Consider the following 22100-nt stretch of genomic DNA (forward strand, 5'->3'; position numbering starts at 1 on the left):
ACAAATCCTTCTTCTCCTCTAAGTTGATTTCTGTCAGGGTACTTCATCCCAACAATAGAACGTAACTAGAGCATGATGTTTGTTATTGGAGGTATTTCAATCACTTACTTCTTCCTATCTCTCTAATTTTATTTCCAAGATCTCTGGTTTCAGCCATACAAAGCTACTTGTCATGCCCAAAGTTGTTGCTCTATCCTTCACCATCGTGATTTTTCTTAATAGAACCTGGGATACCCTTTTCTCTGTTCTCTTCCTACATACATCTATTTTTGCTATAATGTCTCTAGTTCCTATAACATTGCTCCTAATTGAGTTTAAAAGGCCTAAATGAAAATTGGGTGTGGTGGTATGTGCCTGTAATCCCAGCACTCAGGAGGCTAAGGCAGGAGGATCACTGCAAGTTTGAAGCCAACATGGTCTACATAGCAAAGTCTAGACCAGCCAGGGCTATACAGTGAGACCCGATCTCAACAAACTAACTGAAAGATAGTTAAATAGAGGTTAGAATTTCTAAAATTTTACTGTTTGTTCAAAAATATGGTCAATTCCTTTTGTGTCCTTTTTTTCTGAGACCCAAATAATTTGCTGTTTATTTATTTATCTTTGCTTTCATCAAATGGGTAAATTATGGAAGGATGAAATATGAACTTCAAAATACCTTTATCAAAATGCCATAAGTTATATAAATGGTGAGGGACATCATGAGCGGACAAGAGACCCTCGCCTTTCTTCCTAAGTAACATATCCTCTGCTTCGTCCCCTTTCCTCCCTCAACCCACCTCCAAACTTCTCTTAAGGTAAAAGTCCCTCTGTGTTCTTTTTAAATCCCAAGGTTTCAAATTTTATTGCTCCAAGACTCTGCACCACGGAGGTTCTTGTATAGACTCGTTATTTCCCTCTGTGAAGAAACTGCTTAGTTCGTTCTGCTTTGGAAGAGTCAAGAGAGGCAGTTCTTGTCTCTTTCCACTCCCCTTCTCCCCTCCTTCCTGGCTGGAGCAGAGACTGTCAATCCCAGGCAGAGACAAGGCAGACAAAGGTCCATTTGTAAGAAGCCTCCTTCCAACGCCTCCTTTCTCTCTCCTTTGCCCAAACTAGCCGGGGAGCTGGAGCATTTAAGAAGACTCTTCTGCCAATAAGATTGGAAAGAAAGAAAAAGGTATGACATTTTCTCTATGCAAACATTTTATAGCATTTACTCTCTTCTAAACTGCTGCTGTAGATGGGAGCAGAAATGTATGTGTGTGCAGAATGGAGGAGGGGGAAGACATGGAGATTGAGGAGTCCTCTGAGGAAATAAATGGTACATGCACTTTGAAAGAGATGGGTCCTGAGAGAAAGCAAAAGAAGCTGGTCAAAACAGGGAAGCAAATGTGGGTCCTTGATGGGGAAAGTCATTGGACCAAATGTTCTAGAAGAGACGATTACTCACTCTCCTTCATTTAATATGCAAATAGACTCCGCATCTAGCCTCCCTGCCCCTCAGAATTAGGTGTGGGTGTTGAAGTACATAAGAGTGCTCTGTCGATCCCCTACATGAAGTTAACTGCAATGTTAAAGAAAGCAAATCGTTTTGCTTTTAGAAACTACGATTCCTGAAAAGAAACTAGTAGTAACGTGCGACACAAAGAGGAAATTCATTGACTGCATCCTTGGTGTTCTCACCATGGAACACAGCACAGAGTCTGCGCATCCAAACCTTGAGATGGAGAGAACACTCTCCCTTCAGGACTTAGAAAAATACTTCTTGAAGGTTTCTTGACTCAGTTACTTGCACGGACTACGGGATCTTTCCCCATGACTGATCCTTTTCTCCTCTGATGAGTTATTGTGGCCAGAAAAAAGAAATTAAAATGCTGCAAGATCGAGTGTTAGCATCATCCCATAGCATGCTCTGATAAGCCTGAAGGCAGATCTCCTTCAGTGATTATGTAGACTGCTTTCCCAAGACTGAAGGTATCTTCAGGACCTACGCTGCCACGTATGGTACCGGAATTGTTAAGAGACTTATCCATTTCCCATGCCACTTCTGTTCCTTGGCATTTGAGATATTTCACTTCAGAATCTAACTGTCCTAGCACAACCCCCCTTTAAGACAGCTGATAAGAACAGGAGAGAGTTTTTTAAATAGCTGTTTTCTTTTCCAGTGCCCAGCTAGGACAACAGTGTTAATCTCTCCCAACTACTGTTTTGAAATTTCCAAGTGTCAAACATTCGGGGCTGGAGTTGTCCATCGGGTTTGCAGGCTTACTTCTCTCCCGTTAGTTGTTGACAGACATCTGAAAACGGACCGCTCTTGCAGCCTAATCCATCAACGCTGGTTTATTCCACTGCTCTGGACACCGGTTCCCAGAACTGACATCAGCTGCCTGGGTGAAGGCTCCACCACAACCAGCTGAATGCTTAAACTACATCTCTTTGTTAGTTTTGGCCATTAAATGGCTTAGTTTAGGTTTTTTTTTTTTCTTTTAATAATGTCTCCATTTAACTCCAGCCATTCAAAAGCTTGCCAAAAACTCTCACAGAACTAAACTTCGAGCGAGGCTCCCTTCCAAATGACAGTGCAATGATTTGGTGCTTATGTGGAAATTGCCTTCTTTGTAATTCTGCGTCCTCTGTGGTGATTTTTTTTTTCCTGACAAAATGTATGATGGGTGTATGTAAATGTCTAAGTATACCAATATTGGGTATAAGTGGTATCATACAACATTAGGAACAATATTAAGGTCACCAAATTGAATTTTTTAGAAAACCAGAGCATGACCAACCTCAAAGGCTCTCCTGTTCCTCCAGTTCTACAGTCTTTGATTGAGCTTTCTTGCAAGTTGAATGTTCTCCAGGAAGAATTTGAAGCACATGTGCATGGACTAAAAGAGAAAAAAAATGGAGAGTAATTTCCTTCAAAATGACCAGTCTTCTCACTTTGGCTGGCATTTGAAAAACATAAAGTTTTGATGGATTTCCAAGGATCATGGTTGGTGATTCTTGGTTTAAAAAAATAAAAATGACAAATATATTCAGGGAACAAACCAGCCTGGATGCTTTTCCATTTGTTATGTAAGAATTAAAAGTATTTATCTGAACCGAACTAAGTAAAGGAGGAGAAGGCTTCAGTTACAACGTGTAATTTCTAAAGTGTTAAAAAAAAAATTAGGAAAAAAAGCCTACCATAGGTGCCTGCCAGGCATGGAACTTTCCATTGCTGTAGACTGAGCCTTGGCCAGAAACACACACTACTTTGTGCCCTGGCACAGATGTGAGGTCCATGGTATGGCAAATACCGGCTTTTCCAGAAATGTATTTGCTCATTCCTTAAGCGAATGTTTCCATTTATTTTCTGAGTCAAGCATTGAATCAGGTGCTGGAGTGATTTTTTTTTTTAATGTGTTTAAGCTTCAGTACTTGTCTTCGTGATGCTGGCATCTCTTCTTCAAGCCTCAGACCACCCCACACCCCTTCTTGCCTCTTCTTTTCATGTTCTCCTTGTCAGGTACGTTGCTCTCACTGCCATCAATAAATACCCTGCTTACTCTCACATGTCTAGGGCCAACCTTGACTTTTTAGGATCATCTTCCTGAATTACTCACCATTTTCATTTAGATATTGTGGTGGTTTGAAGAAAAAAAAAAATGGCCCCCAAAGGGAGTGGAACTATTAGGAGGTGTGGTCTTGTTGGAGGAAGTGTGTCACTGTGGGGGTGGGCTTTGAGCTGTCCTAATGCTCAAATTACTCCCAGTGAGACTGACCACTTCCTATTGCCTGCAAGATCTAGGGCTCTCAGCTACCTCTCCAGCACCATGTCTGCCTGCACACTGCCATGTCCCACCATGATAATGGACTGAACCTCTGAAACTGTAGGTGAGCCAGCCCCAGTTAAAGGTTTTCCTTTATAAGAGCTGCCATGGTCATGGTGTCTCTTCACAGCAATAGAAACCCTAACTAATGCAGAAGTTATGTCCATCCCAAATTTAATTATTACCAAAGTATTATTCTTGAAGTTCTATGAAATTGGCTCCTTCCAGTTTAAAAAAAAAAAAAAGCGTGTGTGTGTGTGTGTGTGTGTGTGTGTATGTGTGTGTGTGTGTGTATGTGTGTGTGTATGTGTATGTGTGTGTGTGTGTGTGTGTGTGTGTGTGTACACCACAAGTGTGATTTCCCCAGAGTTACAGGCGGTTTGTGAGTTCCTTGACGTGGGTGCTGGGAACTAAACTAGGGTCTTCTGTAAGAGCAGGAAATGCTCTTAATTGCAGATCCATCTCTCCAGCACCTTTGTATCCTCTTAAAAATATTTATTTTGTTTATTTATGTACATCTGTAATGGAAGCTGGAAGAAGCAAGCTTCAGTAAATATCCAGTTCAACACGGGTTTTCTCAGCTTTCCACTCACTGGACCTTTGAACTTAGACCTATTATTGTCTTGTGACCCTGTGCTTTCCCAATCTCCTTCATGGTTTATAATGTCTTTCTCTTGATTTATCTTCTGCATAGTACATATATGATTGAGTTTCCCTGGATTTTGCCTCTGGCTCACTTTCTTCTTATTAGCATCATTGTGCATGCACCACCAAACTGAATAGAAATCTGCAATGCCCACAACAGTCCTCTCTATACTAAGACACTTAGTTGGTATTTTATTCTGTTTTTCTTTTTTTTTCTGTATGTTCCATGCATCTACAATGAATAAGTCAGTATTTAGTTATTTTTAAAACTATGTTTGTTTTTTAATGCCATGCTGTGGTGGCACACACTTCTAATCCCAGTACTCAGGAGGCAGGCAGATCTCTGAGTGAGAGGTCAGCCTGGTCTACAAAGAGAGTTTTGGGATAGCCAGGACCACACAGAAAAACCCTACCTTGAAAATGCAAAAACAAACAAACAAACAACAACCAACAACAACAAAAACAGAATGGTTTTTTCCCCAAAAAGAGGTGTGTGTGTGTGTGTGTGTGTGTGTGTGTATCACATTGTGCAGGTTCCTTCAGAGACCAGAAGAGGGCTCAGATTTCCCGGAATAGGAGTTACAGGCAGTTGTGAGCTGCTTGATGTGGATGCAGGGAGTTGAATTCCAGTACTCTGAAAGAACAGTAAAGGATTTTAACTGCTAAACCATCTCTCCAGTCCTAAAATGTATGTGTTTGTGTATTTATGTGTGTGTGTGTGTGTGTGTGTGTGTGTGTGTGTGTGTGTGTGTGTATCCAAGGATAACTTATAGGAACCAGTTCTTTCCTTGCGCCATGTGTGGGTTCTGGGAATAAAACTCAGGTCAGGTAATCTCTCCCCAGGATAGAATTTGATGGCAAGTGTCCTTATCCACTGAGCCATCTCACCAGCCCAGATTTGTGTCTTATCCAAAGCTTTCCATGATCTGTCACAGAACCACCTCACAGCCAGCTGCCTTGCTCTGTGTTTCCATAGCTCCCGTGTTTAATTTGTACAAGAGCTTCGAATTCAGCTGAGTAATGTCTCGATAGTATCAATACTCAATCACTCCCTGGGTGGAGTTAGTGGTGGAGTCTACCCTCGTTATTTTTATTTTCTCGAACTCATCTGGTGTTCTTGGTTCTTCCAACAGTTCTTGTTAGAAAGGAAACACGAAAAATATTTGTTGGGTTAAACAAGATAAACTAGCTTGCTTTTCTTTTCCCTTCTCTGACACAGTTATTTAGGAACTATATTAATGAGTCCCCCAACTAGTGCATCCTGTGACATCCCCCCGCCCCATCCTTAGTGCTGATTGTACTTCCTGAGAACACTCTTGCTAGCTTGTTCTTGATCTGGGAATCTACAGTTATCCGACAAAGACGTGAAGATCAGATCTTGGAGAAAACAATTCCAGGTTTTATTTCAGCAGCTGTATTTTATCTAGAACAAAAAAAAGAAAAGGATGGTGCCAGAAATAAAAAGAGCAGCCTGAGTGGTTCACTGTGCAGGCTTTAATGACTCCTATTTATATTTTGGGATCCAATAGCCACTAATTTTAAGCAAGTGACAGGAATTGGAGGATCATACCTCAGTTAAGGGAGGGTAATAGACAAAGCATGACTTTGATAATTTAGGTTAAATATTGAAATTACCAAGGAGGAATGCAGCCGATATTTAGAATCTGTAAGATGTGGGTATCCCCTTCACATTTCTCTAAAGATGGGTTCATACAGTAGGAGCACTACAGAGTTCTGTTTCTGCTCAATATGGAGTAACAGAAAACAGGCTTTACCTGTTTCACAAAAACAATACAAAATAAAACAAAGATGTGCGTGTGTGTGTGTGTGTGTGTGTGTGTGTGTGTGTGTGTGTGAAATGAACACCCGTGGAGATAATGGGTGTTGAGTCAGGAAGGATAATGATCCCTGAGACAAAAGAGGAAAGCTCTAACGTGCCCCCACTACTTCTTAAGACAGCCCCTAGGCTGCAGCTCAGGGAAAGAAAACTCAGAGCCCCGAACTGAGAGTCATCTATGGTGGGATTAAAGGTGTGCACCACTACTGCCCGGCAAGGGTGCCCTTCATATAGCCAAACTCTACCACATAGAACTATGGGTCTTATGGCGTTGAAATGACTGCATGGGTGAATGTATATATTTCTCATTAATTAAATTCTTAAAATATAATTGAGTGATGAAAAATATATACTGAGGTGCTTATAACGTACACATGAGTAAAATGTCTAAACACGCACTAAAAGGCAAGACCAAGCCATGGAAACACAAACGACAGTGATAACAGCAAGATGGCACACTGAGAGGACCTTGTTCTTCCTCATGGAGACACCAATTTAACAATTCCTGGGTTAATTTCCTCTTTGTGAGAAATCCCATAATCAGTAGCATGACTCCTGTACCCCGGATGAGTGCATACCACATAGAAACAGACAGGAAAGTCTCAACATAATCTGTGCTGCTAGCACAGTGTCCTATGCAGTCAGGAGGGAAGTCCCAGCTCAGCTTTTCCCTGAAGAGTAAAGGAAGGAATTGGATCATGCAGCTTGTCTCCTAACTTTTCCTGGTCCTACCACAGGAGCTGGCTTCTGTCCTTCTAGCTCAGAATGCTAATCAGGTCAGTGTGTACTAGTTCCCAGGGAGCTATACAAAACAAAGAAATATGAAGTCGTTAATCACAGAGCAGGAAGAAAACCAAGAGCACATTTCTTAGGGGATGGCAGAGTCAGACTATGTATATAACCTTGCATGTGTTCTTGGTGTGATCAAATGGATTAGTTTTGGCTTTGCTTGTCTTTGAGTAGAGCCAAGCATCTGCTACATTCATAGCGACAAAGAAAACACTGAAATTTAAACAAGAGTGCATCCCTGTGGCTCTTGTCCTCAGCAAAACATAGAATAAATAAGTAAAGAGATCCAGTACCCAGCTTTTACTTGGAGACAGGAGAGTTGGACCACACATCCAACATTCTACCTTCCTGAGAGTTACTCAGGGGATTGGCTCCCATCTCATGCTATGGGTTGTCCTGTATGCTTTAAATATATGTTGCTATGATTGATTGATAAATAAAACGCTGATTGGCCAGTAGCCAGGCAGGAAGGATAGTGTAGGTGAGAAAAGGAGGAGGAGAATGCTGAGAGGTAGAAGGCTGAGGCTGAGAGACGCCATCAGCGGCTGCCATGAAAAGCAAGCTATAAGGTACTGGTAAGCCACAAGCCACGTGGCAACTTATAGACTAATAGATATGGGTTAATTTGAGATATAGGAACTAGATAGCAAGAAGCCTAAGCCTTTAGTCCAAATAGTTTAAATAATATAAGCGTCTATGTGTTTATTTTATAAGTGGGCTGCGGGACTGCCAGGGCTCGGTGGGAGCTGGAGAGAAACTCTCCAGCTACAATCTCACCTGTCTTGAAGCATGGATAAACATATTCTAGAAACCCACAGACAGCTTAGAGCAAAGACAGTTGTTGAGACAAGCACAAAGGTAGAAAACTCACACATGAAGTCCTTCTCTTGTACAAAGCTGATTCATCAAAACTGGGAAAGGTGATAAGTATTGTTTTATTTGTTTAAATTGAATGTGCAGACATTAATATACATACACAAACACACATGTCAATGAAAATGAAAAATAGGGAAACAGAATCCAAGCTAAATAACAAGAAAATCTAGAAATTGATCATAAGGACAGGGAGATATGCAAATTACTTGACAGAGAATTTAAAATAGCATCACAAGGCTGGAGATTCAGTTGAGAAGTTGCCAAGAGTGCAGGATGCTCTTGCAGAGAACCTGAATTCATATTTTAGTGCTTACATGGGCAGCACACAACCTCCTGTAACTTCAGTTCCAGAGGATCCAACACCCTGTTCTGGCATCCACAGGCATCTGCACACACATGTCTCATACACACACACACACACACACACACACACACACACACACACACACACACACACACACACACACATAAAAAAAATTTCTTGGCAGGTAGATCTTATGTTAAATATTTTTAACATAAAAAGGTTAAAAATGGACATTTGAAATAGAAAGCTACAAATAATTAAACATGTAAGTATGGAAAAATAAGTTCATGAGTCTAAAGATCCAATATTATAAGGGTTAATTCCATTTCAATAAAAATTCCACCAGGATTTTCCTATAGAAATTGGCAAGTAAATTTGTGCACAAATACAAAGGACCTAGCCTTGCCAAAACAAACAAACAAACAAACAAAACAACACATAAAGACTTTATGAAAGAACAAAGTTATAGGGCTTACTCTACCTGAGTCGAAGAATTGTTACAGGGTGACAGGAATTAAAACTTTAGTTTGGCCAAGCGGTGGTGGCATACGCCTTTAATCCCAGCACTCGGGAGGCAGAGGCAGTTGGATCTCTGTGAGTTCGAGGCCAGCCTGGTCTATAGAGCGAGATCCAGGACAGGCACCAAAACTACACAGAGAAACCCTGTCTTGAAAAACCAGAACAAAACGGGGGCGGGGGGGGGGGACGCTTCAGTTTGGAGTAAAAACACACAAGTAGAGGAACTGGAAAAGAATGGACATGGGAAGAAGCCCACATCTATGTAAAAGTGAACATGAGCCTGGGATTGAGTCAGTGAGCAGCATTCCTCCGAGGTTCTCCTCTAGGGTTTCAGCTCTGACTTTGTACTCATAAATGCCAGTACATTTGACGAAGGCAAAGGAGATTCAGTGGAGAAAAGAAGCAACTTGTTAAACATCTAATACAGACATTATGGATAACTACATTAAAAAAAAATTTGAATTCATATGATGCACTGCTTACAATGAACTAAAATAGACCCCAAATGTAAAACCAAAACTATAAGACTTGTAGAAAACATAGAAGAAAACCTTTGTGAACTTTGGAAAGGCAATGATTTCTTAGATAAAACAAACAAACAAAACAAAAAACAAAAACGTGATCCACAGAAGAATCAAATACTAAATTATACTTTACCGATTTTGAGAATCTTTGTTCTTTGGAAATCGTTGCTAAGATTGAATTGAAAGACAGATAAAAAGCAAATATATCTAATAAAGAACTTATATCCAGAATGTGTGAAGAACTCTCAAAATTTGGCAAGATAAGTCCTGGTTTGCTTTCTGTTGCTGTGGTGAAAACCATCACCAGAAGCCACTTAGGCAGGCAAGGGTTTCTTTCGTCTAGATAACAGTTCATCCCTGGGGGAAGTCAGCATACACACTTCAAGGCAGAAAGCTAAGGACGGGAACTAAGCGGAACCGCAGAGGAATGCTGCTTACTGGCTTGCCCCAGCTGTCTTTCTTGTGCCAGCCCCTGGACATTCTGCAGGGGAGGGGTTACTGCCCACAGTGGACCGGGCCCTCCACGTCAATTAACAATCAAGAAGATTCCACACAGATGTACCTACAGGCCAATCGGAAGGAGGCATTTGCTTAACTGAGGCTCCCTCTCCAGTGACTCTGGTTTACATCACATTGCCAAACAAACCAGCACGATAAGCAACCCAGTTATTTTTTTCTGTCTTTTATTTATTTTTCTCCTTTCTCCTCCGTTCTTTCTCTTCTTCCTTTTTTTGGTGCCTATACTTTGGTAAAAATCAAGGGATTGAAAAACTATGTAAAAATGTTTTAGCATACTTTTTTTTTTTTGGTATGAGTGCTCTATCTGCGTGTTATGCCTGCAGGCCAGAAGAGAGCATCAGATCCCATTGTAGATGGTTGTGAGCCACCATGTGGTTACTGGGAATTGAACTCAGGACCTCTGGAAGACCTACCAATGCTCTTAACCGCTAAGTCATCTCTCCAGCCCAGCATACTTTTTCTAAAGACAGGGTTCACTGATTTTTTGCTTGGCCTAGAACTTCCTATATAGCATACATAGCCTTAATGTGTTGATCCATCTACCTTGCCTCCCTAGTATTGTGATTACGGCACACACAACCATGCCCAGCCATAATCCAATTATTTTTTTTTTAGATGAGCAACAGAATTGAAATGCAATTTGTTTTGTTTTTTTAAATTTTTTTAATTTTCTGGAGCTGAGGACCAAACCCAGGGCCTTGTGCTTGCTAGGCAAACGCTCTGCCACTGAACTAAATCCCCAACCCCTGTTTTGTTTTTCAAGACAGGGTTTCTCTGAATAGCTCTGGCTGTCCTGGAATTCCCTCTGTAAACCAGACTCACCTTGAACTCGGAGATCCGCCTGCCTCTGCTTCCCAAGTGCTAGATTAAAAGCGTGCACTGCCACTGTCCTGAAATGTAATTTTTACAATTTTATTTATTTATTTATTTATTTATTTATTTATTTATTTATTTATTTATCTATTTATTTATTTATTTATTTATTTTGGGGTGGGGCCGTCAGAGCACAACCTACAAGAGTCAGTTCTCTCCTTCCACTAGGTAGGTCCCCAAGGCTTGATGACAAACACTTTCATCTGCTGAGGCATCTCACCAGCCCGGGAACATATTCTTCACCAAAAAAACACACCAGAAAAAAAAAAAAAAATGATTGCATGAAAAGAGACTCAACATCAACAGTGAATAAGAGATGGCAATATAAACCAACGAGATACCATTATATGCGAGTTAAAATACCTAGGGTGTGAAGCATGACCAAACCAGGAGTTGGAGGCTGTGGAGAAACCGCAGAGCTGGTGGGAAGATAAAATGGCAGAACTACTTCATAAAAGTTTGATAGTTTGGGGTCGGGGATTTAGCTCAGTGGTAGAGTGCTGGCCTAGCAAGCACAAGGCCCTGGGTTCGGTCCTCAGCTCCAGGAAAAAAAAAAAAAAAAGTCTGATAGTTTTATTTATTTATTTATTTATTTATTTATTTATTTATTTATTTATTTATTTTCAAGACAGGGTTTCTCTGTGTAGCTTTGGTGCCTGTCCTGGATCTCACTCTGTAGACCAGGCTGGCCTGCGAACTCACAGAGATTCACCTGGCTCTGCCTCCTGAGTGGTGGGATTAAAGGCCTGTGCCTCTGCCGCCCAGCCCTGATAGTTTATTTAAAAGTAAAAATACACTAGGACTGGGGCAATAGCTCTGCTGATCAAGTGCTTGCCATGTAAACACAGTAACTTGACCTGAGTCTGAACCCCAGAACCCATGTGGGAAAGAAAGAAGTCATGCACGGCAATGCATGCTTATAATCTTATCACTGGGGAGGTGGAGATCAGAGGCCCAATGGAGCTCCCTGGCCAGCCTAACTGATTGACAAGCCCCAGACCCAATGAGAGATCCTGTCTCAAGAACCTAGGTGGGGGCTGGAGAGCTGGCTCAGCAGTTAAGAGCACTCGGTGCCCTTGGAGCTGGGCACGGTTGTGTGTGCCGTAATCACAATACTAAGAAGGCGAAGGTAGATGGATCAATACATTAAGGCTGTGTATGCTATATAGCAAGTTCTAGGCCAAGCAAAAAACAGTGAAATCCTGTCTTTAAAAAAGTGTGCTAAAACATTTTTACATAGTTTTTCAACCCCTTGATTTTTCCAAAGAATCTTGCTCAGTTCTCAGCACCCATATGGTGGCTCACGAACATTCATAAATACAGTTCCAGGGCATCCAACAGGTATGCACGTGGTACATACACATACAGGCATACAGGCAAAACATACACATAAAGTAAAATAAATTAACAAAAAGAAGAACCAAGCTGGATGGTTCCTGAGGAGTGACACCAAGGTTGAACTATGGCCTCCACCATCCAAGCCAGCCAGCTAGTCCACATGTCCATATTTGCCCAAGAGTGGTAAATGCCCTGATCTTACAAAGACTCGTACGGAAGTGTTCTCAGTACTTTCATTATGACCATCCCAAATTGAAAATGACGCAAATGTTCATTGGCAGGCAAATAGATAGACAACGTGTAGTACACACAATGGAATGCTTAGCAATAAAACATCTAAACCTCAAAACTACTGCGCTGAGATAACCCACATAAAAGATTGTATGGTTTCATATTTACTATTTTATATCAAATTCTAGACTACGAATATTATCTGTGGCTTCAGAAAGCACATCAGTGGTTGCTGGATGGGATGGGTCACAAGGAGGGATGGACAATAAAAGGATGTGGGGAAACAGGGGCAATTATATGATTAATGTCTTGACTGTAGTGGTGGCTTCATGGGAAAAACATATACCCAAACTTAATAAACTATGTTTGAAGTATTTCCAGTTTATCATATGTCAACTTCAAAAAAGCTGTAAAAAAAAAAACAACAACAAAAAACACTTTACCCAATGAGTGGAACCCATTAGTTCTACACAAATACTTCCTTAAAGATTGATGGCTGTGATTTTTTTTTTCCTGCCCCATAGTAAAGATTCTCAGTGTGATGGCTCCAGTCTTGAAAAGCAAAAAGTGTCGGGGATGACAAGGTTTTGTTTTTGAAAAAACTACATCTCCTGGGTATTAGAGAAGGTATTGCAGCAGTTGAGAATGAGAGCACCTCATAGCATTCACATTTTAACCATGTGAATACCGTAGGTGTGATGGCACACACACGTGCAATGCCAGCAGTTTCATGGTGGGGACGGGAAGATCAGGAGTTCAAGCCCAACCCTGCAACTACGCAGGCCCAGAGCCAGGGTGATGTGTTGCCCCACCCCCACATCCGCCTCACCTGTGATCTGCTGGAGCATGTGAAGGGACCAGTCCTGCAGACCCAAAGCTGCAGGGTCTCCACAGCACAGGGTAACAGCAGGATAACCAGGAGGAGTCCCAGTGAGGGCCCAGCATAGATAGTGCAGCAGAAACCAGAGGCCTCGAACCAGACCAATGACTCTGCAATGAACACTTGCAAGTACACACTTGTGGTCAGCACAGGTTACGTGAGACTCTATCTCAAAACAAAACAAAAGTAAAAATAAGTATGAATTTTAATCTATGATCTGTGAAAAGTCCATTTGAACGTTACAATATACATATATATGCCAGATTATGATACACTGTAGAACTAATGTCTCGCTCTATTAAATCAGAGACTGTATAAATAGATCTCATTTTTGTCATTTCTTTTAATAATATTTAAGAATTAGGAACGCCCAATTTTAAAAATTACAAGCCAGGTCAAAGGTAACTAACTCAAATTAGAATATGAAATAAAATCTGAAACTTTTAGGAATATGATTTTTATTCTCTAAATTTAACAAAAAAAAATCAGTCTTTATGCAAAATTTCCTATCTTACCTAAGATGAGTTACTCATAAGCTGTATCGAGTCATTGGAGATCTCTTACTTTTAATCTCCTTTCAGCAATACTGTTTTCTTTCAAAGTGCAAGACTCGGACAAACACGCACATGTCCACTCTTGTCTCCTGTGTGCGTGTGCGTGTGCGTGTGCGTGTGGTGTGTGTGTGTGTGTGTGTGTTGTGGTGTGATGTGTAAATGGCTATAGATAAAGAGACCGGAAGGAGAACAGAAGAGAGGAAAAAGAGGTCATAAGGAAGGGGCGAGGGAAGAAGACGGTAATCGAATATATAAAATAAGGCAGAAAGGGGACTTGGGAGGGAGAGTACAGGAATGGAGGATGGAAGTGTACACAGGGTGGGGGAGGGGAAGAGAAGGGTATAAAGTGAGTGTGTATGAGAACACCACACTGAAACCAATTGCTCCGTATGTTAATGAAAAACAAATATTCTTTTTATTTCTGGATTTTTATTTGACTTTGTAGTAAAGAAGAAACAGTAGGTATCTTCAGCCATTAAAATTCACAAGTAACTAAATGCCTCCTGCTCAAACCCCCTGGGGTTGTGTTCCCAGGAGCCCACCCACTGAGATCACTCTCCGATCCATACACTCTTTCCTATTTGGTCTTTTGTCTCGCTAGGTTGTGATATTTTTATTTTGTAGAAGAGACTCATGGACAGTAGAGCATCATAGTCTAAAATGTTTCTTTTTTTCCTCCTTCCTTTTATTTATTCTTTGTGTCTTTCACATCATGAATCTCCATCCCATTCATTCCCCTATCCCTTGGTATCCACCCTTGCCAACTGTACCCGCTCCCACAAAAAAATAAAATAAATTTAGGAGAAAAAAGAAAGAGAGAAGGAAAAGATCAATCTCATTATGGAAGCTGTAGTGTGACACAGTGAGTCACGCAGTGAACCCTTTGGTCCATATATATCTTTACTTGCAAGTGTTCCTTGCAGAGAGTTATTGGTCTGTTTCGAGGCCTCTGGTTTCTGCTACACTATGGATGCTGGGCCCTCACGGGGACTCCTCCTGGTTATCCTGCTGTTGCTCTGTGTTGTGGAAATTCTGCAGCTTTGGGTGTGCAGGATGGGTCCCTTCATGTGCTCCAGCAGATCACAGATGGGGTAGATGCTGGGGTGGGCCAATGTATCACCCTGGTTCTGGGCCTGGGTAGTTGCAGGGTTGGTCAGTCCACCAGCTCTCCCTTGTCCTCACCACCAGGGTGAACTCTCCAGCATTGTCCTGTCTGGTTGACTCTTGCAGCATCATGAAGTAGGGACCATTTTCCCCACTGCTGCGGCTGATGAGGGAGGGGCGGGGCCGCTCTCCTTATGACCTCAAGGCCAATTCTCCCACTTGCCTCAGGCATTTTTGGGTGCAGGTAGGGGGTGGGGTGGCACATGCCTTTAATTCCAGCATTCAGGAGAGACAGGCAGATCTCTGAGTTCGAGGCCAGCCTGATCTATAAAGTGAGTTCCAGGACAGCCAGGGCTACACAGAGAAACCCTGTCTTAAGAAAACGAATGTCCTTAAAGTGTCATGTGCAAAGAGATGTGCCGTTATCGGCCTTCCTTCTTTGCCAGGAAGACACACTGGCATGTTAGCAAAGTGCAGTGTGCCATGTGCATGGCTGTGGATGATAATTCTGAATTCTATACTATGCCATTATCCCTCCTTTACTACAATAAGCTCCGCTCCCTTCAGGTCCAACACAGAACCTAGAGGAGACTGGTTACAGACATGACGAATATCCCAGTCTTGCAGAACCACTATTAAATCACCTCCTGAGGAACTAGACTTGTTGGTATGGCCACGAAGGTTCAAACCAAGACCAGTGGGTAGGAGCTAAGGAAAATGATTTTACAGTAAGTGAAATGATAGAATTACATCAACAGAGTACGTTCACTTAGCAGTTTCCCCGTCGTCGGTGGTCATGGCCATACTAGATGATTAAGAAAGAATTCAAGCCTCCATTTTCAATTGCAGATAAGTTGTCTATGTGGGTAAAAATTAGAAAGAAAAAACAATAAGAGGTTGTAACAAGAATGAGTCCAAAGAAAAATTCCGGATATATTTATAGACTGTTATCTGTGAATATTGGCATAAATAAGTTTTCTGTCTCTGTCGGGTGGCACCATGTTATGGTTCTATAACACAGGAAACACCAAGTTCAGTGGGAATCCTAGTCATTCTACAAAGGGCTGTGAGTTTATATTATCTTAAAAGCTGTTGTTCCTAAGTGACTACACATTAAAAAAAAAAATGTGTGACTTTGGGTACCTTATTCAATGCAGATTCTCCCCCTTGGTAGTTCTCGTCCAATACTTTTTCTTGTGTGTGTGCACAGGTATGCACTCACTGGTGCACATATGAGTGAGCACAGGCACACGCACGCCATGGCACCCGTGTGGAAGTCAGAGGGCCAGAGGTTTTCTTTGCAGTTTTTCTCTCGCTGTCTGCCTCGTTGCCACAGATCTCTGCCGGTTTTGCAGCTGGGCTGTGTGCTCCAGGCTAGCTGGCCCATGGCTTTTGAGCCATTTGCCTGTCTCTTCCTTCCATGTCATCAAAGGAGTGCTGGAATTACGGATGCATGCTAACACCCTTGGCGGCTTCTTTTTTTTTTTTAAATTTTGTTTTATTTTACAATACTATTCAGATCTACATAACAGCCACAGATTTCCTTGTTCTCCCCCTTCCTGCCCCCCTCCCTTCCCCCCCCCCCCCCCATTCCCACCTCCTCCGGAGCAAGTCCCCCCCCCCCCAGGACTGAGATCAACCTGATAGACTCAGTCCAGGCAGGTCCAGTCCCCTCCTCCCAGATTGAGCCAAGCGTCCCTGCATAAGTTGCAGTTCAAACAGCCAACTCATGCAGTGAGCCCAGGACCTGGTACCACTGCCTAGCTGCCTCCCAAACAGATGAAGCCCCCTTGGCGGCTTCTTACATGGCTCCCAGGGGCTGACCTCAGGTCCTCAGGCTTGTGTGGCTGGTGTCTTGACCCACCTCCTTGAGCTTCACTTTTTTACCAGCCCCACCCCAAACAGGTTTCTCTGTGTAGCTTTGGAGCCTGTCCTGGAACTCACTGGGTAGCCCAGGCTGGCCTCGAACTCACAGAGATCCGCCTGCCTCTGCCTCCCGAGTGCTCGGTTTAAAGGTGTGTGCTACCTCCGCCCGGCCCTTCACTATTTTTTTAAGTGGTGTCCAGACATTTGAATTTTTAGACAAGTGTTTCAAATAAAAAAAAAAATGTAAGCGGTCAGAAAGTTACACTGTGAGAAACACAAAGAGCATGGAAAAGAATAACTCTCCTCATATTCAAATTTATGACAGCATGCAAAATTTGATGTTCAGGCGAATCCCACCTTTTAAACAACAAATGCTGACCTATTTTTGTTTGTTATTCCATCTCAGGAACAAAAGCCATGATGAAATCTGTGGTGCTCATCACCCTGGGGCTAACTTTGCTGTTAGGAACCCACGCCATGCCTTCAAGTCGCCTTTCTTGCTACAGAAAGATGCTAAAAGATCGCAACTGTCACAGCCTTCCAGAGGGCAGGTCGGATCTGACTCTGATCGACACAAACGTCCAGCATCATTTCTGGGACGGGAAGGGATGTGAGATGATCTGCTACTGCAATTTCAGTGAACTGCTCTGTTGCCCAAAGTAAGGAAATGAAATTTCAAAGTGTGTTGCTATATTTGTAAAAAAAAAAAAACCCTCTTAAAAGATCATCTTTTATTGTCTTATGCTTTTCCAAATGATTAATTTGTAAATAAGTATCTTCACCTTGCAGCACTGGTATGAAGATAAATTTCCCAGTGAGTTCTCTACACAAATCTTTAAAACACGTACTTTGAAAATCTATATAAATGCATATAATATCATATGGGCAACTTTAACATATTTTTAGCACTATTCCATATTTATTTATAAGGTTGTTTCAATTATTTTGTTTTATCGTGATTATAAAAACAACCCAGAAATACATTTTTTCAGTTTTTTGAATGTTGTAGAAATGTAACATACAATGAAGGTTTATTATGTACAAATGATAGTAGTAAAGCCTTTGTAGGTATTAAAAAATTTCATCCACTCAATAGACTCATGGTTCAGTTACCATGGGTTTTTTTTTTTTTTGTTTTGTTTTGTTTTTTTTTTGTTTTGTTTTAAGACAAAAGCTCAGCTATAGCTCAAGCTGGCTGTAACTTGTTATATAGACCAGGCTGACCTTGAGACCTTGAAAACTCCTGGCAATCCTCCTCCCTCAGCCTCCAAAGTGCTGGGATCACAGCATGAGGTATCAGGCCTGGCTTAGAGCAGCTTCAGAATTGGGTTTGCTGAAATTAATTACTCTCGTAAGTAAACTCAAATCCCAGTTGTTTTCAGAACCATTCAAGTTGTGTAGTGTTCTTGTTGATAAATTGTGATACAGCTGTGCAGGCAAGAAGATCGGAGGTGGAGGCTAGCCTGTGCTACACAGTGAGACTGTCACAAACACCAAAAACAAAGCTTAAATGAAGATGTGAAAAATAATACCTTAACCTGTTAAAGTCTATGTTCAGTTCTTACAACAACAATCATCTATTGGTAAAATAAATGAACCTCGAAGTTGACATTGTAACATTGAAAAACAATTAATTGGGTTGGGGACTTAGTGGTAGAGCGCTTGCCTAGCAAGCACAAGGCCCTAGGTTCGGTCCTCAGCTCTAAAAAAAAAAAGAAAAAAAGATTAATTTTTTTTTTAGATTGAACAAGTTAATGAACAGCATCAAGTAAATAACTGGGACAGAAAATGTCAGTAAGGACCATGGGAGGATTTCCCAGCTCCATATATAAGTTAATTAAAAATTAAAAACAATTTATATTTTGGAAAATTGGTATATGTTAATTTAAAAAAAATGGGAGATTTAATCAATAGTTTTAGTTCTTGATTTTAAGATTATTTTCTTTTGATTAAAGACTGTTTCAAATGCTATAATCTTGGACATTTAATGCTGTTTCAAATTGCTTTCAACATCTGACATATTTTCAGCCTTCTAAGAACCTGTAAGGTAGAAAAGGCAGATATAAAACTCTTCCTGAGGGAAGGCAGGCTGAAGTAACAGGTGACACCTCATGTAACTAGCTAATGTGACTGTGGAGACAAAAACCAGATTCAGACCCAGCTGGTTCGCAAAGTGAGGTTTCCTGAGCAGTGTGTATTGAGTGCACACCTACCCCGGGACCCCAGTGCAGACCAGCTGAATCAGAGGCTGTGCAGGGCAGGCCCCGCCATTGGAGGTCAACAAGCCTCGGGTGGTTCGCAAGCACCATGAAGTTTCAGAAACACTGTACTACACAATGCAAGAACCTGTGTTAATTAACCCCATGAAACACGTTTCTATGCTGTAGAAATTAAGTGCCAATCAATATTAAAATGCTTTTTTTCATTATTGGATTAGTAAATCAATTTATTGCAGTGGGCTTATATTTTCTGATATAACTTTGTGATTATTACTGTTACATTTAAATAGAGGTATAAATATACAGAAACCATTTCTCCTTAACTTTGAGATTTCTTTTTTCAGTAGCGACAGAATCACTTTGCAAAGTGTGTTTCTAGTAAATCAGAATCATAACACCCTGTACATACAATTTTATACTATTCCATGCATTTTTTCATGTTACCTTATACTAGCCTTTCTACCCAAGAAGATAAGAATAGCTTTTAGAACACTTTTATTGTATAAAATTTGAAGCTGAGATATTTGAATTAAATATAATAAAATAATGAATTAAATATAAGAATAAATTTAATAAAATTTTAAAATAGTCAGATAAACATTTAAATAAATATAAATATTTTAAAATTTTTTTAATGGTTTTCTAAGTAATGTTTACTGATCCATCTCTTCTTACCCCCAAATTTAAACTTCATAACCCATCTCCACATCAGAGTGAACTCTTTTGGATAAGGCTTTGAAATTATCTATTGCTTCCTTTTACTTAGACAAATAATAGCATAACATTCATGGTAAATGGGTGGAAGAAAACGCAGTTACCTTTTTGGTCTTTGGGGCTCCTGTGGGAAGTCCTCCCACTCATCCTTTTGTATTTGGTTCACCTACAATGAGTAGTCTTATCTGAAACCCTGGGAAGCCCCGTCCACTTTCAATCCAGAAAAGACTAACATACCCTTCAGTTTCTGGCTGAGTTTAACTGGTGTTCTTTCTTTCAGAGATGTCTTCTTTGGACCGAAGATCTCCTTTGTGATCCCCTGCAACAATCACTGAGGATCTGCATGCTTTCCGGAGAATGCGGTCCCTAACTTCCCACAAACTTCATTATAAGTTACAGTTCTGACTTCCACCCAGCATATGAAAGCACAGATTGTATAAACCTGGCTACAGCGGCAATAAAAGTTATTTCCATTTGGCTTGTCTCTGTGGTCGTTGTTAGCACTGATTAAAATGTTTGGCTAGAAGACTGTTATTTAGGAGGACTTCACTACATTCAATAAGAGTCCTGTCCCCCAATGGATAGCCACAGTCCTGATTCGAAGATAGAAAACTTTGGTTGTTAATTGTGAGTTTTGACCAGGCAAATTGAACAGAGAGAACCAGATAATAAATGAACTTATTGGAAGGGAAGCTACACATTTTTTTACTAAAAAGGAAAAGAAGAACCCATCCTTAAGTATTATTACATATGCCTCATCTTTAAGTACATTTTAATTTTGCTGTTATGAAAAAAAAAACAGTAATAACAACAACAAAAAAAAACACCTTAAAGGTAATATTGTTAGCTCCATTTTTCTAACTCGAGTTTAAGATACACAACAAGCCAAAGCAGGATTTGAATGCCATTCAAACATACAGTTGTATCCTTAAGATCATGATATATTTGCCTGAAGTATCATTATTTTTAAGAATTAAAAAAAGTGCTTTAATCCCAGCACTTGGGAGGCAGAGGCAGGCGGGTTCCTGGAAACCCAGGAACAGAGCGAGTTCCAGGAAAGGCTCCAAAGCTACACAGAGAAACCCTGTCTCGGAAAAAAAAAAAAAAAAAAAAAAAAAAAAATTAAAAAGTGCACTTTAAAAGACACAGAGAGAGCTGGTGTGTGACTCAGTTGGTAGATGCCTGGCAGTATGCAGAGCCCCGGGGTCAACCCCAGTACTACACAAATTAAATTTGCTAATCGAAGGTTGCAAATCCTCAGCTGTAACCAGGCAGGAATTCTCTTCCCTCGGGCACAAGCTCTATCACAGCTGCTAAAAGGAACTTTATCTAGATCTTTATCCCTCTAGAGAACTTAGGATTCAAAGGCTGAGGCAACATTCTGCTCCCTCAGAGAAGCTGAAGGGCAAGTGTCGAACCTTCTCTCCTTGCTCCTCCTGCTCAGCCCCCACACGTAAGAACCTAGCTACACATGGTTCCCCCCTAGCACTTCCTGTCAGCTAATTGCTGACTCAGCCTCTTGCCCCCAGGTTAATTTTATTTAATCAAACAAATGTAACCCGTCTTTGCATCATTAAACAAATGTTTCACAGCATAAACGGATCTTAATGAATATCCCACAACAGGATATAGTGGCCCATGCCTTCGATCCCAGCACTGAGAACAGGAAGCAAGAAAGATCCCAAGTTTAAGTTTAAGGACATTCTCAGCTATGTAGACAATTTGAGTCCAGCTACACAGGACCTTACTTAGAAGAAGAAAAGAAGGAGGAGGAGGAGGAGGAGAGGAGGAGGAGGGGAGGAGGAGGAGAAAGAGAGAGAGAAAGAAAGAAAGAAAGAAAGAAAGGAAGGAAGGAAGGAAGGAAGGAAGGAAGGAAGGAAGGAAGGAAGAAAGAAAGAAATTTTCTAATTGTGAGGAGACAGCTTTGGGGTTTAATCTTCTATTTTAAAATATAAGTGTGGACTCATAGTAACCAAAAAAGTTAATTTCAGGAACTTCCATTTTATAAAAGCATTACATGCAGGCTAGGCGCTAGCCATTATTAAGATTCTTGGGCTATTAGTAATGCTTAAGATAGACATGTCTTCTCAGAACATGTGTTCTAACAAAGCTGTCCTCTTAATAAAGTTATTATTCATAAACATGAAGCCTGTTATAGGGAAACAGAGGGAACTGGAAAAGGACTGTGGGGGAAAGTTTGAGACCCATCATATCTTGAAGGCAATTCAGAGATACCATTTAGTGACAGAACAGAAACACTATTCATTGAAGCACAACCTCGAAGGTCCTGTTTCTGGAGACCCAAACAGAATAGTAACTGGCATCCATTCAGCAGAGCATTACAGGCTGAGTCAAACAACTTTTGGGTAATCTCAATTCTGTTCCTCTTAAAGAGTCCTTGCATATACCTGTCAGAACATGTTTGTAGATATCACATCACTTAAAACGCATGAAGAAATTCAATTGTTAAAAAAAATAAATCAGTTGTCTAAATAGCATTCCATTTAATTGGTCTTT

General features: G+C 40.9%; 1 protein-coding gene across 1 annotated transcript; it reads left to right on the plus strand.

The window, feature by feature from the left end:
- Window positions 1–943: 943 nt before the first annotated feature.
- Scrg1 (stimulator of chondrogenesis 1) lies at window positions 944–20060 on the plus strand. The gene is made up of 3 exons (XM_028889266.2): window positions 944–1156; window positions 17057–17309; window positions 19864–20060. The coding sequence occupies exons 2-3, from the start codon at window positions 17068–17070 to the stop codon at window positions 19916–19918; spliced, it is 297 nt and encodes a 98-aa protein (XP_028745099.1). The 5' UTR covers window positions 944–1156; window positions 17057–17067; the 3' UTR covers window positions 19919–20060.
- Window positions 20061–22100: the final 2040 nt, after the last annotated feature.

The sequence above is a fragment of the Peromyscus leucopus genome, chromosome 17 (genome assembly GCF_004664715.2).
Source record: "Peromyscus leucopus breed LL Stock chromosome 17, UCI_PerLeu_2.1, whole genome shotgun sequence".
Classification (NCBI taxonomy): domain Eukaryota; kingdom Metazoa; phylum Chordata; class Mammalia; order Rodentia; family Cricetidae; genus Peromyscus; species Peromyscus leucopus.